The sequence below is a fragment of the Tauraco erythrolophus genome, chromosome 24, assembly GCF_009769465.1.
Source record: "Tauraco erythrolophus isolate bTauEry1 chromosome 24, bTauEry1.pri, whole genome shotgun sequence".
Lineage (NCBI taxonomy): Eukaryota > Metazoa > Chordata > Aves > Musophagiformes > Musophagidae > Tauraco > Tauraco erythrolophus.
This window is the reverse complement of record NC_141488.1, coordinates 2,856,887-2,875,213: the sequence shown is the minus strand read 5'-3', so window position 1 is coordinate 2,875,213 and position 18,327 is coordinate 2,856,887. Positions and strand designations below refer to the sequence as shown.

The following is an 18,327-nucleotide window of genomic DNA, read 5'->3' as shown; positions in this document are numbered from 1 at the left end:
AGTAAGGGAATGGTCTGCGGTGTGTCAGGCTTGTGTCCTTCCTCCGGCACAGCCCGGGGAGGGGGCGGCGGTGGGAGGGGGGAGATGGAAATAGGGTCACACAAATCGTCTCTCAGTCCCTGCGTTTGCCAAGGGCAGGGCTGGAAGCCAGATGGTGGGATCAGGGGGCTTCGCTTCCTTGGCTTAATTTGCGGACAGAGGCTCGGTCGCAGGAGGAGGGAGAGGAAGAGGAGAGCGGGGCTTGGGGAGGCACGGGACAAAGCCTGGGATGCAGAACAAGTATCTTCCTGCGGGAAAGTCTCTATGAGGCTGTGCCCCCTGTGCAGGAGAGCAAGGAGTGAAAGATAGAACTCAGTAGCCTAATCTAGATAAACAGTCGAGAAACTCAGGATAGACAGACAGATTAGAAGTTTGATTTATTTTTTACAGCGTAGCACTCAGGTCTGTACACACGAGGGAGATACAGCTCCTGCCACAAAAAGCCAATGATCTGAATCAACAAATAAGACTGATGATGCTGCAAGTGAGCAGAAATCCAATGCTTTCTTTATGGAAGAGCAGCAGGGAGATTTGGTACTACACTAAGATGAATTTAATGATGGGTTCATCACAAAGCAGTGCATCTATTTTCCTTTTTTTTTTAACTACTGCATTACACTATTGTCAGTTGATTAAAACCTTCGCCTCTGATGGATTAGTTTTTGCTCACCTTTCCAGCCACACACCCTCGGAGCTCTCATCCATTTAATCTGCATTGTGTTAGTGCAGTGCCATGGCAAACTGCCTTTAATTCAAAGCCCAGTTTCTCTTCCTTTTTCTAGAGTCACTCTTTACTCCAAAAGTGCTTCTACAGAGACTGAGAGCTCCTGTAGAGAAAGGCTCTTTGATTAGGAAAAAAAGGGCTTGTCCCTAGTGAAGTTGCCAGGCTATTCTTAACTCTTTCAACGTTAAAAGTGTTAATTAAAATATTAGAAGATGGCTGTATTCTCATGCAAAATCAGCATGGATTTGTCCCACTGCTATCTTCCCAGATACACACAATCAGTCACAATCTTTCCACCATCTCTGGAGTTAGCTCAAAATTTTTAGCTAGAAGGAGCAAATGCTTCAGATGAGCTTTTATTTTTTTTTTTCCCCTCCCATTTCACTTTTTTCTGTCATTGAGGCCCTTTTCCAAGCTTGGTGGCATCTTATGTTATTTGCTTCTTACTTCAGAGCCTCTGGGATGAAAAGGGCTACCACGCAGGGTGTGAAAATTGCAGATTGTGATTATGGAGAAATATAGAAAACATACACAGACCTTCACGTATATGTGTGGATGCACAAAGACCCCAGTAAAAAAACTCCATGTATAAATGCTTCCATCTGTGAACGGATGCACAGCTCTATATGCATATTATCGTACAGGTGTATAAACATGGTTGCATGTATGTTCTTAAGTATGTAGATACATATGTGTGCATGTACATGCAGACACATAACTGTCCTCCATGCATGCTTTTCATGGCTGTGTTTATATATGCATGGATTTAGATGAGTGCTAATATGCATAAATACCATCCACTGATATCCTTATGTGCTTATAGGCACGTAAGTACATTTGCTCCCCAAATATATAGAACAAATACACCCATACATTTATGACTATTAAGGACCAAAGTGAAACAAAAGCGTAAAATCCAGGAGATTTTACCTCCAGCCCTGCCTACGATGAGGTTTCTCCTGTTGCTCTGCCGTGTGTACAAGGATCTATTGGTGCAGACAGTACTTGCTTGCCATGAATAGGGAACATTCAGAGCCCGCCATAAATGAAGTCTCTATGGCTGATCTTGCTGAGGAAAACATAAAAGTTTCTCTGTGTCCTTTTGCTGTTAATTAGCAAAGAAAGATAAATACATTTCAGGTGAATATTTTCACTAGTAGAGCTTGTGGCACACAAGCAACATTAAAGTTTTGAAAACAAGGCGAGAGGCAAAAGGTGTGCTGGATACTATAGGTCTGCATTTATACCTCTGTAAAAGCAGTGTTTATTTTTAAAATATGAAACATAATTTTTCCCCAGGCCTCCGAAAATGAAAACACTGGATTCAATATTTCAAGAGGAAAATATGCATTTAAAGCTCTTCCCGAGCCTGCAACGTAAACAGCCAAACCATTAACGGTTCGTGCTGGCCCCAGAGCGGCCCTGCCGTTCTGCAGAGCTGCTGTTGCAGGCTTCCCATGTCCTGGCACAAGGAAGGTCTGCCTCTCCATCCAACACATTCACGTCCGTGTCCCCTTACGAAAAAAGTGCTTGTTTTAAACACCAGATCCTCTCTTTCCTTCCACTGCTTGATGATCAGCAGAAGATGCTGGTCCCGCCTTGCTCCTGCTGAAATGAAATGCTTCAGACTGATGGGAAGTTGTGTACAGCCAGGTTTTTTCCCCCCAAACAACACTCCCGTTGTATTATTGTCTGAGTGCAGATGGAGGAGAAAAGGCATGTAAGTGTTTTGTATCAAGGCAAAGAAGGTGGTAGTGAAAAACAATGCCTGCACCCGTATGGGTTTTTCTGACCTGGGTTTGCACCCTGGTCTCTTGCTCTCCACATCTCTGTTCAGATTATGACCATTGAGACTATTCTCAGGACAGAGGTGACAAATACCATTTTTTCAAGAAATCTCCAATACATGATGGGATGAGCTGCTCTGCTTCACCAGCACTATGGGTAGAAGCACTTGGCCGATGGCTGCAGCCTCCATGCTCTCACTGGGGGGTGGGCAGAGGGGCTGGAGCTGCTGGGGTCATCTTGTCCCTGGTGTGAGACCATGGTTGCTGTTGCCTGTTGCTGGATGGCTCGAATGGATGAGCTTGGCTGCACTGGGCTTGTCTGCAGTGTCTGGATGTCACAGCACGATAAGATGCGTTTAACACCAAGGCAGTGTGAAGCTCACCATCAGAGTGCTGAAACTGCTGAGAGACTTCAGCTGGAAAATAATAATATTGAAAGTGCTTAGCAGAGCTGGGAGTGTTTGCACTGCCCTAACAACTGACACAGCCTAACTACAGCCAAGGCTTCTGCCTGCAGGTGAATGAGACCAAACTGAAATAAATGTCTTTCCAGAGGCAGTCGGGTTCAGCAGAAGACTGCAGGGTGAAGCCAGGAGATGCAGCTTGTTCTCCCCAGTGTGACCGATCAGGGAAGGCAGTGTCATCCTTCGCATCTTGGCAAGAGAGAGGTTTTCCTTTGGTGGCTGGTGCCTCGGAGCTCCGTGCGACGCCCCAGGCTTATTCATGGTTTGCTCACCGTGCTGCCTTCTCCTTCCAATCCTCCCTTGTTCGTCTAATAACCTTTTCCTGGTTTGTAAAATCCCGATGCTCAAATACCACTCTGCTGGATGCCTTTATACTCTTCGGATTGTCAAATCTGCCAGCCTTGGGATGGGCCAGGAAAGAGCAAAGCCCACACTAAAAAGGAAGCACATACTCATATGGGCAGTACTACACCTGGGAGAAGTGATAAATTCTCATTTGTCATAAGACAAGCAAGTCTGATGGCATAAACTACATAAATGCAGATTCTTTCTCTACCACTATATGCATAACATTTCACAGGAATGTAGATGGGAAAAGCCAAGAAAAATGACATTTTAGTTTGTATAGTGCAGACATGCTTTGTTTTGATTTGGCATTTTACTTTTCCAATTTATTTTGCTCAAGGTTTATTTTAAAACAGTATTTTAATTTTATATTTACATATTTCCAGTAAACATACCATTATTACATTTAATATCTTAGTATAAATTTCACACTGCAGCAAACCAAAATGAATCAGTCCCTAAGGCGCTTCCATGTTAATGACCCAGAACAATGTGAAGGTTTTTTGTGGGGAAAAAAGAAATCAGACTTCAGGGATCTCAAGGCATTTCCAAACTTCCAGTAGAGTTCAAGGTATTTAAAATGTTGGATTTTTCTTTTTAAAAAAGCACAGTATTTGTAGCCTTAGACCATAATAATTCTTAGAAGGGATCTGGAGATGTGGCTAAGTCATGCAAGCTGAGGCCAGCAGAGCAAGAAGAGGGTTGGGAAGGGACAAGCAGCCAAATCCTGAGCAGTTTTACTGTTGGCTTTTATTTCATTCTAAACAAACCTGGTAGTTGTAGTAAATACAGCTTTCTTGCCCTCCCAGCCTTGAAAAAAACTCTGAGGTGTAACAAAATACTCAGTAATATTTTTGTCCTTTTCAGGCGTTCCTTGATGTTCCCATGTGAGTGTTTCTGAGCTGGATTCACCCTCCATTTTTCAAATGCTTAAGAGAAACGGTGACAAAGCTGCCATTTAGTCAAAGCTCCAGTTCTTGTGTTTTATCCCCATGATGTTTCTATTTCAGTTTGTTACTGGGAGTGGAGGAGTCCCTCCTCACCTGCTTCGTTACCAGAAAGGATATTTCCTGCACCACCACTATATTGCAGAAGTTATATTTACAGCAGTGGGATCAGTGCAAACATAAAACAAATTATGTAAAGGGTAAAGACTGGGGAGAAATGAATGGCTTTAAATACAACTCCTTTTGGCAACTCAGGATCAAAAGAACTGCTGTTTACCCTTTAAGCTGCAAATGGCTGGCAAATATCCGTGTGCTCTGATGCTGTAAATAGTAAATGCTGTTTATGGCTAGTCAGTGTTTATGTATTTTACGGGTCACATTTACTTCAGAGGGATAATTTTTTATTTGCCGTGTTAACCTCGCCCACATCTTCCCCCTGGGACCAAGTTGCCCCCTGGGTGCCATTCCTGGCTCTGATCACCTGAAAAACTCGGGCAGCTCATGTCCTCCCTCCATGCCTTGACTCTTCCACCTTCGTAGTGCCACCAACTAAACTGGCCTGGCCCAGAAGTACCTGAGGTTATATCTGTCCTACTAAATTGCTTCAATGAAACAGCAGAATGAGAGTTTCATTTGTAAAGATGAAGGTCACTGTGCAGGCAGCCCTTTAAGGTGAATGAGCCAATGTACTGGCTGGATCAAAGCAAGCTCTACAAAGGGACCAGGGTAGGAAGATGTAACAGAGACTCAGATCATCCAAGAAGAGGAACATCTTTGTAAAGTAACTTTCATAGAATCACAGAATGGTTTGGGTTGGAAGGGACCTCAAAGATCACCTAGTTCCAACCCGCTGCCATGGGCAGGGACACCTTCCACTACACCAGGTTGCTCAAAGCCTCATCCAACCTGGCCTTGAACACTTCCAGGGATGGGACATCCACAACTTCTCTGGGCAACCTGGTCCAGTGCCTCATCAGCCTCAATGTAAAAAATTTCTTCCTTAGATCTAATCTAAATCTCCCCTCTTTCGGTATAAAGCCATTGCACTAGCAGAAACGTTACAAAATCTGGTGGGCAGACACATGGATGAGAGAGATCCTCAGCTGGAGTCCGTGGGGACGTCTGGCCTGATGGAATGAGCACACAGACGGAAAGCGAAGGGCAGCAAAAGGATCTGGGCTGATGCACGACCACACGGCCAATTTCTGTCATTCTGGGCCCACCACTCGGGACAGCAGTTACAGCGACGTCGTTCGACTGATACAGGTGAGTAATTACCTTAACGAACTGTCTGCAGGAAAGCTAAAGTAAAGCCCATCTATTTGATGAAGTTTGATTTATGCAATTATAATGCTGCCTGTCCCAGGCTGCAGGGTCTGAATCCTGGGAGGGTTATAGGTGTCACTCAAATCAGCAGGAACCAAGGCAGCAAGAAACCAAGAGGGCAGCACGGTCCCTGTGGTGCAGGACACTCTGCGGTGACAGGCTCCTGGAGAAATGCCACACATCCATCACCTGGGATTCCCTCCGCCGCTCCAGGGCCAGTCAGTACATTGGCTTACGTCAGCTCGCGGAGATGCCAGGGAATGCTGCCAAATGCTGTCTTTGCCCTCTTCAAGGTCTATTTATACCCACTTACGGACATCAGAACACCCTCGGGCTAGGAGAGACCTTCCATCATAGTGGATGCTATGACTTGATCTGCCCGGTTTTGAGCACTGTTGTTCCTATTGCATTATGCATTATTTTTGCCAAGTTGCTGGCAGCTCCATCATGTTTCCAGATGCCATGTCAAAGTCTGATAGAAGCCAGCACCAGAAAAATGCTTCCAATCCTCCCCAGGCTTTACTGACACTGTATTTTCTGCCATTTTGGCGGTGTTTAACCTCCAGGACGATTTGTAGAATAAGAAGTTTTGCTGAGTTTCCATGTCAAAGAGGTCTCTTACAAAAAAGTGTGACCTGCGTTGCTGGATCAACTTGCTCTGGTTACCTTCACCAGAAGATGTCTCCCACCAGTGGACAGGTTTATCAAACGTTTGACTAAAGGCTGTGAACGGTGCATGAGAGCACTTCCAGCACATCACTGGGGTTTGCAGCATTGTCCTATTGGGACCAGCCCAAAGCTGAGGGAATGAGCCTCAAGAAGGGCTATCCTGTGTCAATAAACAATAAACGTCTGCAATGGCATAGAGGACAACTCCATCTCACCCAGCCATGAGGACTACCTGCAGGCAGTCTATAGGGACTTTTTTTGTCCTTTAGAGCTTTTTTTTTCAGTCTCAGGTATTGAGCCTGATTTTGAGAGTAGATCAGGATAACTCTCACCCATTCTGCCCTTCCCCTCCCTCTTCTGACTGGGTTCATGATATTGCATGAGTTATTTCCTTTTCCTTCATACCTCAGTTTCCACTTTCTGTGTAATAGGGAGATCAGTGAAATGTGTTTGGTTGTCTCTTTTTTCAGAGCAGAGGGAGAGGCATGTCTCCTCCAACTGAAGGCAGTGGCACCAAAATACCTAGAGAAGAGCAAGAAATTAAACAAAGCAGAAGCGCTCAAAGCAACATGAAACACATAGACACTGAAAGCAAAATGCCCTTTTTCCACTGGAGCTTTTACTTCAGGTCAGATGGGAGGAGAAACCACAGTCAGTAAGGTAACCTAATGGACATCTCTGGAGTCCTGGAGCATCTCCACCTCCATGAGATACTGCTGCTTCTAAAGTTGGTCAAGTCCTTCTTACATACCTGTTCTGTCAGTGCTGAGATCATCAGCTCAATCTACTCTCTACATCAAAGAATTGCTGCTCATTTCTCCTCTGCATTGGAAAAAAAAACAGCAATGTGGGAGCAGCATTAAGCGTATTTGTGTGGATTGATTCTCAGCCTGTGTTGGAGAGACTCACATCAGTAGATCAGTGTAGAGAAGAAAAAACAGTATAACAGTGGCATTTTAGAAAGAGCCTTTTATCAGTCTCAAAACCAGCATTGATAGTGTCATCGTCTGACTTATGAACAGGCTTGGGACAGCTTGTGTTCAGTTTGTGTTGGCCAAATCATCTAACATTTCAGAAAACCAAAACCACTTCCCGTCTAGAACTCAGCCCCTGACCTGGCTGGAAACTCACATAAATCTATACATTTTATCAGATTTCAGGGGTTTGAGCCAGGTTTTCACAGGGAACTAATTCTGAGCCCTGGAGAGAGAAATTACTGCATGAAGCAGGGAGATTGTCTGGCTTGCTAAAGCCATGAAACATCAGGTTCATTTAGAAGATCAGGTGTGTACTGAAGGCTCAGCTCCTCACACCTATTGAAACAAACCCCATCTCTGCAAGAAATATGTCGAACGTACTTTAGCTCATTATCCAAGTCAGTTAAACCGAGAGGCTTAGGGAATGCTTAACCCTGCTGCAGTAACTAAAGAGCCAAAAGCATCGTTAATGGGAATTTAATTAGAGGTAGAATTTGAAACCATTTGAAGAGATGGAAAAGGATTTTTAACACAATTATTTGCATCACATCGAGGAACCCTCTTCTGGTTTGGAGGCCAAGTGAATTCCCAGCATTTCTCTTCACGATATTTTGGGCTGACCCAATTAACAAGCTTTTAGTCAATCCTGGCTGGTGGAAGGCATCCCGGAGAGATGACCCAGTGCTGCGATGGTTGTCACACACCATCACGGCACCTACAGACTCTGTTAAGGAATCTTAGGGGAAGGACTGTATTAGGAAATACCTCCCTAAACTAACAAGAAGAGAAGCTCCACACAGGTAGTCCACTCCGTGGCCTCCTCCAGACCTGGCTTTGAGGACTGCAACCAAGGTGGGCAGATAGCTGGTGAAAGACAAGCACTTGGTTTCAGCATCCACCCTGGTCTTCAGGACTATGACCAAGATGGCTGACAGGTGATGCCTGGAAGGTACTGCAGCCGATTGATTATTTGTATTTTCAAAGATGATGTTTATCTCTATATCTAATCAAGCCAGAGACTGGGCTGAACCTTGCTGGAAGAAGCTAGGCTCTTCATAGCTTCTGTAAGGTTTTCTGGTTGCATTTTGGGTTGGTCTCCTGCCCTTTGGTCATGGTTAAATAATTTCCAGATTAAGGTCAGAAATAATTATTTTCTGCTTGAAGAATTTGAGGGGTTTGTACTTTTGCGAGTGATTTAAGCATGTTCAGAAGCAATGGAGACATTAAGATGTCATTGTGGTACACCTTTCCAGACTTCATGTCTGTTGTTGAGTATCCTGGTCCCCTGAACAAGGGAGATGAAGCACAGAGAAAGGGGATCATCACTCCTCTTCAGTGAAGAGAAAACCAACTCAAAAGTATGTGATCAAATCATCATCTTCATCCCCATATACATAAATACACATCCAATGAAAAGAGCATGGGGCAGCACTGACATTTCTTATTTATATTTGGCAAATCTTCCATTGAAGCTTTTTGAGTGTTTTGTTTTGGAGCAGAACAAAGACCCCAGGCTGTGGTTCACTTTGTGGACGGTGCTGGAATAGTTATTAATGAACAAATCACACTTTCATACTGAGTTGTTTTAAAAAGCAGGTGGTGATACAAAAGGTGAGCAGATGCTAAATTCCAGCTACCTCCCATCTGTCATCAGCAACACCCTTCACTAACATCTACAGAGACTGACCTGTGCAGAGTCAGTTGTGAATGTGCCACAGAAAGCATGCCTGGGGCAGGATCTTCATCACTGGTGGTAATGTACATGAGGAAGGAATAAGCTAGATTTTTAGATGAAATTGCCAGGTTGGCTGTTAGAAAGACCATCTTTTCCTTTGTGAGCAGCACACACATAAGAACATTAGCCTAAGGCCACAGGACCATTTTTTTGCTAACTAATTTTTTTAGAAATCAAACTATTGCTTCCTTGCGACATACTTCATACAGCAAGGACCACATGTTCAGAAATCAGACAGCAAGTATTGAAGTCATTAACTTTTCTTTAATTGAAACTCATCTTTCAAGTCACACTAAAAGCAAAAAAATGCAAACACTCAGGTATAAAATGGCAGAGCAATACTGCAACAATTCCAGCATGTTGTATATTCTGGAGACACACTATTAATCATCATCGTAAGCAGACAGGATGAGAGCTGCATCGTTGTTCACTTGAGATCTTCATTCTTTTGCTGATCCCTTCCATAGGGTCCTCATTAAAGATGCTGGTTAGCATAGCTTTATGGTTGGACTATCTCAGTGAAAAGGTCTTTGCTTGTTTTCCCCCCATTTCACTTACTAATGTCTCAGCTGCTGCGTTAGATGTGAGACAGGTGAGAAACAGCATCTTACTGGCATAAAGCAACCTGACGAGGGATTCAGGCCAGTGCCTACATGTCACATTAGCCAGATGTCAGAGGCCAGTGATGGGAAACTCTGCGGTGCCTGGTGCCAAGTTTCTTAAAATAGCACCGCAGCTTGGTAGTTCCAACTCAAAACTGCCAGTGTAGAATAAGGCACCAACTCCAGAGGTTCACCATCACTCCTTGGAGGCTCATAAAGTGAGGTGGATTGTAATAAGCGTGATACTGCTATAAAGTAAAGACTTCTCAATGAAGCTGATTATCTGACAGAAGGGGTAAGAGGCACCAGCAGCAATACAGAACCTTCTCCTCTCCATGAGTGAAGCTTAGATTGCTACATAGGGTGGTGGGGATTCCTGGAAGGCAGCTCTAAGGCTTCCTCATACGATGGCAGCACAGCCTGAAAGAGAAGACCATTAGTTATGCTCTGGGGATCACATGAAGGATTTCAAGTGGATTTGATCTTGGGTGTGTTTCTTTATCTGGTTCAAAGCAGAGTAAAAGAACCACATGGACTGTAAGAGATAAAGGGCAGAAATCCAGACGAACTGGAGGTCAGCAGCACTTTATAACCACTTTGCTGCCAGTCCAACCTCCTTCTCCCAGCCTGTGGCTGCCATAAATGGACCAAGGCTCTTTATGTTCCGAATATAAGCCTCATTGCCTAAGCAAAGAAGCTAAGCTCAGATCATTGCAGAAGGCCATGATGTACGCACAGCAGGGGCACACACTGCTGGCAAGACAAGGCTCATCATATTTGCCAAGTTTCAACAAGACAAATGCCCACACTTAGCATTCCATATTCTTCCCCTTTACTTCTCATCCATCTTTACAGTATCTCTCATTTTGGAAGGTCTTCAATATCTTTCCATTGTGTCAGAGCAGCTGGATGCTGCTGTTAAAGAGATCATCAGTAATCTAGTAAGGACACTGATATTCACTATTTAGGAAACTGCTAAGATGAAGGGCAATGCACAATCTGTCAGACGTTGATCCAGTGAAAGGTGAAGACAAACTTAATTTTAAACATGGGCAGCACTGTTAGGCACAGAAACCAAAGTTCAACTGGAATTAAAAGCACGTCTCTGGATCAGAGAATAAAAGTGATATATTCCCATTTATCTGCTTTGCCTGGAGTCTGAGTTTCAATTTCCTTGCAGATACCATTGACTTTGAAAGATTTTATACAAAAATAAAGTTAGGAAATATAATATAATTGGAAACTGGTTATTGGTACCTGTCAATGTACATTTGAAGTGTTGAACTATCTCTCAGACCGTCAAAGAAGCAAAAGGAAGGATCATGCATCTCAGTCTAAACCATGCCTTCTCCTGCTGTAAATCTGAAACAGTCTTTACTCACCTTTTCAACTGCTTGTGGGTCAATTTTCACCTCCTCTCTCTTGCTGGCTTTAATATACTTAAAGCAGCTCAGGACACATTTGAACATATAGGCCTGAAACAGAAAGGGAAGTCTGCCTTTGCATCATAAGTCAACAAGAGCGTTTCCACTTTTGCTGTCAGCCTGGTATTGTCCTACTCTCTCTCTGGAGGTGGAAGCTTGAGACCATGTGTGCCAGGGCCTTAAATCAGTCTGTCTTGATCCTTCAGTAGAAACGTGACAACTCCATCTATTCCGAACAGTACACTGGTGTGGGAAGTCAATAAGACTGGTAATACCATTAAATATAACGCACATGCTTAAGACCTCTGAGAACGCAATGTCATCAGGTAGGGAAGGAAAGCATGTCTTTCATGACGTTTTTCTCAGCAGGCTGCAAAGTTTGGATGCCTCAGAAATGCACCTTTAGCACAATATCCACCTCCCAGAGATCCAAGGTTCCCTGGTCAATTAAGGCTGACCTGAAAGGTCAACTCATTCAACAAAATCCTGTACTTGCAATAGTTACACTTTTCTGACAAGACTGCCTTGCACCTCGCTGAGTTACAAAATGCAAATAGAACTTCTCTGAGAAAAATGGATCGATTGACGGATTGTGGCACAAGAAAATAAGCAAAGCCTGTGAAACATACCATATTAAATAAATATTTTCCCTACTCTGTGCAGCAAGGCAGTCGTGTGCCTCTTATTTTATTGGCATAAGACTCTACTCCAAAAACAGTTTGCATTTTCGAAGGAACACAGGGAGTTATATGTCCTGAGAACAAGTCATGTAGCTTAGGATTTCCTAGAACAATGAGGACTGTTTGTCTTGACACAAAGCCAAGACAAAGAACGAGAAAAAGCAATGAAGTTTGAGTAAAGGAATCTATCTCTCAAACAAACTTCCAGAGATGAGGAGGTAAATCCAAACTTTGATCACCTTCAGGGAATACTGCAAAAATGTTCCCCCTTCCAAAAACCTACTTATACAGAGAGCAAACACGCAAGACACTGAAGCCATCGTATAAACTGTACAAAAACCCCCACTCATCCCTGAAAGAAACTCTAAAAAAAAAAAAAATAATCATACAACAAAAAAATCCCTTCTTTGATTTGGATTCTGGTAGAGTTTGCTGCAGTGCCAACCCAGGACCTGTACTGAATTCAGTGAAGTTGACTTCAGTAAAGACTGCTGCAAGCAACAGCAGGTTTGAGCAGAACGCATTAGTACATCCAGCTTATGTAAAGGCCACCAGTGACCTGGGGATCATCCCATTACTGGCTGACTCAAAACACTCAAGACTCACTGTAGGATACCATTCTTCATACTGAAGAGGGAAAACTTCACTGGCAGCCATTGACATTGCAAGTGGATGGGAAGGTTGTCCTCGAGGTCAGGAAGTGAGCTACTTCAGAAGTAATTATGTTAAACCTTTTCTTTTATTTCCTGTCAGAAATGTTTATTCCTCTTGGTTTCTGCATTAGCACTGTAGTGGTGCAGGGGGATGACTGTGATACTAAGATGAGATAAAGATTACTTGTGGATACACAGATCAGCAAGAGAGACCGCCCTAACAGTGCTTTGTAAGCATCACCCCTTCATTCACTCTGCCTTTTGAATACTCTGCATCTCTAGGAACTTAGACTTGAACAGCTGGTGATATCACCATTGGAGCTCTACAAGCAAACGTGCAACCAGCAACCACACTGGTAAGGAGCTGTGAAATTGCATGGATAGAATTCCACATAGCAACAGGACATGTTCCCTGAAAAGGGTGGTGTTATGTGAGAGAAAGGATGAGGAGGACCATCACCGTCCCCCAGCACTGTCAGAAAAATCTTTCCTGCCAAAAGGGTGAGCAAAGTCTTGCAGATCTCATATGAGGCCACTGGCAGAGGCATGCAACGAGGCAGGTGCCTCATCTCTTCTTCATCTGGCAAACTTCTAGCTGTTATGCTATGGTGTGGGATGCAGATAACTATTTGAGGACAGTAATTGCCAGCTGGCAGGCCAACAGCACCAGATATACACAGAAACAACATTTTAGTGCAAGAGTAATAAATGCTTGCAATGGGTCATTAAGCAAGCCAATTTATGCAAAAAGATCCTGGGCAAGTCCAATATATTTAGATGTTACCTTGGTGCGGGCACTCGGTGAAGTGAAACCGATGGGCCCTAAATTGGCCAAATGGCCTTTTTAGCTCTAAAACGTTTCATGTTGTTGCCACTTTCCTCATCACATCTTTATCACTTGGAAGGAATTCTCTCCTGACAATGGTTTTGCTACACAGGGAAAAGGGAAGGATTGTCACTAAGTGTAAAGGATGAGGTTCCTAATGACTTGTTTTGGGCAGTTTAGTAGACCAAGGAGCACTTGTGCCTGTGCATTTTTTAATTATCCTTTCCCCATCCTTCCTCCTACAAACTCCAGCGCAAGAAGTCATTGCAAGTTAAGCGCACTTGTAGCTAACCCTGTGGAAAATTCCAATCTACCGATTTGCCAGGTCAGTGAGATTTCTCCTGAAGACCCATGCTGCCAGCTGAGTTTCAGGGTTATCTTCACTCTTATTGCTCAGTTTATGCAAACACTAAAAGATATGCTGAAGTCATGTCTGCAGTGCAATCGTACAAGATGCTCCACTCCGCATTGGCTTGCCGGGCCACCTGGGAAGAGTTTGAATGAAAAATGCTTTCCGACTAAGAAGTAGCATTTTTCACTGTGACAGAATCTGCTCAAGTACCTGGAAAGATCGGTTTTCTTAGCTGTCTGAACCCCTCAGTGAAAAATCTGTTCTCTGATCCGTTGAAGCAAGAAGAAAAGAAACCGTCTCACAGCGGAGTTTTCTGAGATGTAAGCAGGATTTAGCAGCTCATGGGTTTTAATTAAATTTCAGGGTATCAGTGTGCATAACTCCGCTTACATCGGTGCAGATACAGCGACTTACCCAAGTGGCAGATCTAACCTGCTGCTTAATGATCTAATTTATGTTGGCACACAACAGCAGAAGAGTTCCTATATTTGTTTTCAAACATCTTATCCTTCTAGAGATGAATGGGCAGTAATAGTTCCTGGATATAAGAGAGATTTGGCTTTACAACTCACATCTGCAGAAGCTTAAAACCAGTGATTTGAATATTAGACCTGCCTCAGACACTGAGCTGAGGCATAGCTCTTACTACATCCAAGGAGAGACCAACAAAGCTGGCAGATTTGAGACAGAAGTAAAACAAATTCATTCTATCCCCCGGGCAAGAGGGCTTTATTTCAGCCTCACCAGACCCTGCAGCCATTTACCTTCAGGAAGAGGACAGCAATGAAGGCGATGGTGAAGGTGGCCATCACTTTGGCATATTCCTCTGTTGGCAACTTCTCCAGGGTTGGCAAAAAGCCCTGTGAAAAAGAGGGAGAGGGTCTCAGCCATAAACACTTATTCCTTCTACCAGGGTCACCCAAAGGGGTGGATACCAAAGCAGGTTTCTCAGCCTGCCTCTCAGGAAGGTGGGACAGGCCACCTTCCTTTCCTTGTTAGAAAGATTACAGGGATATTTTTTCCCTCCTACTGTTTACACTCCTTTGGCAAAGATTTTCAGAAGGTTATTTAAATGAGAACTAAACATATGACTGTTTAATAAAGATGAAAAGTTGATGCGTTTTCAGTGCATGCAGGCAGTCTCTCTCCAAATCATTTTGCTCTGCAATTTGCATCCATAAGATTCTTACAAGAAAAACAGGATGTACTTTTAAGAAACACAAGCATAAGCAAGCTGTCAGTCAAGAACACCGTGTTGGTGAGATCATACGGAAAATCCTCTTTTGTCATTAAACAGAGCAGTTCTGGGTATACAGTAGGGATCAGAGAAGGTTCACTCTGTCTTAACAGCCACCGAAAGAACCTTCGTAGGGCTCATGGCATGACAAATCAGCTGGGCTTGCTCGTTACCTACCCCGTTGTCTGAAGACTTGAGGCTGAGATAGGTGGGGACCTCCATGTAAGAGCTGCAGAGGGTGAGAATGCTCAGGCAGAAGTCCAGCAGCTGCAGAGCCAGGAAAGGGATCTTCGAGTGTCCCTTCTGCAAGAAGGGTGAGGAATGGGAATTTGGTTATGATTACAAGATTGTGTCACTTCTGTAGATTTTCCACATTTTACTGCAGGGCCTGTGGTTTGTTCACATCGACAGCCCAAGCTGCTTAATTCACTTCTACTAGCCAAAAAGATGAGCAAAGCATCTTGTTGGGCTGATTTACACAAGCTTCTCAGAAGAGGCCTCTAGCTGGAACAGTGATAATCCTAGCTTGTCTCCAAGCAAACCCTTCCCAGCATGGGCACACCCAGAACAGCCTCCCCAAAGACCCAAGACAGAAAATAAAATCAGCAGGAAGGTTCTCAGACATGGGAAACTAAATGCCTCAGCTGTCACTGGCTTTCCTTGCGCACCCTTCATCATCCAAGGATTGCATCCTGTCTCCAGACAGTGTAGGAGCTACCTCTCCGTGAAGAACCATGGCCCAGAATAATGATCCTTTATTCCTACATCATGCATCAGTCTCCATCTCATACAGAACGGAGAAGACAATGCTGGAAATGAGCTGTTACCTACCATGTGACTAAGGGAGGATGCAGAAACAATTGCTGGGACCTGTATGTAGGAACTGAACATTGTGAGGAGGCTGAGGAGAAAGTCCATGACTTGTAGAGCAAGGAACGGGATCAGGAGACGTTCCCTCTTCTGAGGAAGAAAAGCAATGCCAGTTATTTCTGTTCTGAATGGGAGAAGGAGACCAGCTATCAACACATGAAAGGACATATATTAAGGTACTCCAAGAGTAAATACTTTCAGGGAATTTCTGCATCTAATTCCACACATTGTGGTGACGATTTGGGAATGGTGAAGGGCATCAACACTGATTTTTTTCACACCCTTGTAAAATTTCTGTGAATTTTCACTATGTAACATTGGCACTTGATCCTATCAGAGCTGTCATTCAACTGTCCCAAGTGTTACTGCTACAGAGAAAGCTGGATTCCCAGATGATTGCGTGGTCCTTTCTTCTGAAATGGGAAACGAATCCCCAGTCTAACAGGGGAGTTATGGTCCCGTCCAGGATCTGACTTGCCAAAAGAGCAAGGACATGAGGTAATAAACCAACAATTCCAAATCAGAACATTTCCACTGAGTGAGGAAGTGGACATTTTGGATGGGAGGGCACCTTGCAGGAAGGCCTGAATAGGCTGGAAGAGTGGGATAACAAGAAATTTTCAAAGTCCAACATGCACAGTGTAAGGTCTTGCACCTGGGAAAACATAATCCAGGAGTGCAGCACAGGCTGGGATCTATCTGGCTGGGAAGCAGTTCTGATGAAACGGACCTGGGAGTCCTGGTGGACAAGCTCAATATGAGTGAACAGTGTGCTCCTGTGGCAAGGAAAGCCAACAGGAGACTGGACTGCATCAACGGGACCATCACCGGCAGAGATAAAAAAGGCATTATCCCACTCTGTTCAGCGCTTGTCAGGCCACTCCTGGAATGCTGTGTTCAGTTTTGGTCCCTGTTATACAAAAAAGTTGTGGACAGGCTGAAAAGGGTCCAGAGAAGGGCCACAGACATGATCAAAGGACTGGGAAGCCTGCCACATGGGGAAAGGCCAAGAGAACTGTATTTGTTCAGCCTTGAGAAAAGAAGGCTTAGGGGAGACCTTATCATCATGTTCCAGTGTTTAAAGGGTGGCTACAAAGAAGATGGAGACTCCCTTTTTACCAGGAGTCCCATGGAAAAGATGAGGGGGTAATGGTTACAAGTTAATCCTGAGTAGATTCCAGTTAGACATGAGGAAATTTTTCACAATGAGAACAATCAGCTATTGGAATAATCTCCCCAGGGAAGTAGTGGATTCCCCAACGTGGACACTTTAAAGATTCAGCTGGACAGGATGCTGGGCCATCTTGTCTAGACTGTGCTTTTGCCACAAAAGTTTGGACCAGGTGATCCTTGAGGTCCCTTCCAACCCAGGATTCTATGATTCCTTACATGAAAAACAGCCTTGATGGAAATGTCACTCAGATTTGGTAAATCTGGCAGGTAGCAGTCTTTCAGATGAGCCTGAGACTGCAGACCAGCTGCCTTCCTCTCTGTAAGAGAGTGAAGATATTTATCTGCTTTTTGATCATACTTCAGTATTTTCAGTGAGCATCCTCTAGTGCCCCCTCCCAATACCTCCTAACTCAGCGAGGCATCAGCCAGCCCTAAATGTCATTTGTGGAGAACATACCTTCATGACACCAAGGAGGAGGTTGAAGCTGATGACAAACAGCATGATGATCAACAGGAAACTGGTGATGACATCAGCTAAAAGTAATAAAAGTGATCATCACATTACCAAAAGCTGGAGCCTGATGTCTCAATTCAATCATACCTCTAAGAAAGAGTTAAAGTGTGATAACCTGGCAGAAAGAATTGTATATGTGGAGGAAGGAATGCCATGCAGCTGGAGGGTAACCCTCTTTTCCTTTTCTACACACTTTTTCATGCATCTTTGAAGGTTCTGTTCTTTAGCCACCGGGTCAAGCAGGCTGTCAGCTCAGGCAATGGTGCCCCAAAAGCCTGTATTACCCGGACTGGAATTTAAAATATCCTAGGCTACAATATTAAGGTAAAATGAAGTAGGAAAAAAAAGGCAGAGTGCTTTAGCTAATGATTAATAAGTCTGAGTTGGAAATTACCTTTGAGACTCAAAGACAGATGAAGCAAGCAACAGTGAAATCTGGTGCAAGATTTGCAAGATTCTCAAGCAGAGCAGAAGCACGAGTTTAACCCACCCACCACAGAGTTACGGGGTGAGAGACCTCCACTTCCACTCTCGGTAGCTGTAGGATGCATCAGATACATCAAAAATAGACGTGTTGAGGAGAACAAAATCAGACAGTTCTGCCTACAGGGCTGAAGGTGGTCTTTGTCAGCTGTTTGGGTGCAGAAAGGGGATCTCTTGCATACACGTGCCTTCCTACCGAGCAGTGCCCAGGAAGAAATTTTCCCTCTTGGTCTGCAGCCTAGCCCTGATGATGACTACCAAAGCTGCTGTACACACGCTTGGTCTCTGTCGCAGTTCAGACAGAGTGAGATTTTTTTGTAACATTGGTTACAAAAAAAGGCATCTCCTCCGAAGGCGAACGGTGCCGTTTGCTTTATCCGCCTCCGCGTAACGTACAACCTTTCACAGCGCCTCCTCCGACCCACTCTGATTTCTCATTGCTTTACCCGAGTTTCAAATAGCAACAGTTTGGGTCTCCAGCTCCCAAGTGCTTGAATAAA

The 18,327-nt window shown here is 44.1% G+C and overlaps 1 protein-coding gene across 1 annotated transcript in view; it reads right to left on the bottom strand.

The window, feature by feature from the left end:
* Positions 1–9,293: 9,293 nt before the first annotated feature.
* Positions 9,294–18,327, bottom strand: part of LAPTM5 (lysosomal protein transmembrane 5) — a 28,050-nt gene continuing 19,016 nt past the window's right edge. Inside the window, 7 exon segments of the mRNA XM_009982812.2 lie at positions 9,294–9,987; positions 9,990–10,035; positions 10,998–11,090; positions 14,315–14,410; positions 14,965–15,090; positions 15,619–15,747; positions 17,288–17,364. Of these exon segments, the coding sequence (XP_009981114.2) occupies positions 9,962–9,987; positions 9,990–10,035; positions 10,998–11,090; positions 14,315–14,410; positions 14,965–15,090; positions 15,619–15,747; positions 17,288–17,364 (593 nt within the window). The 3' untranslated portion in view covers positions 9,294–9,961.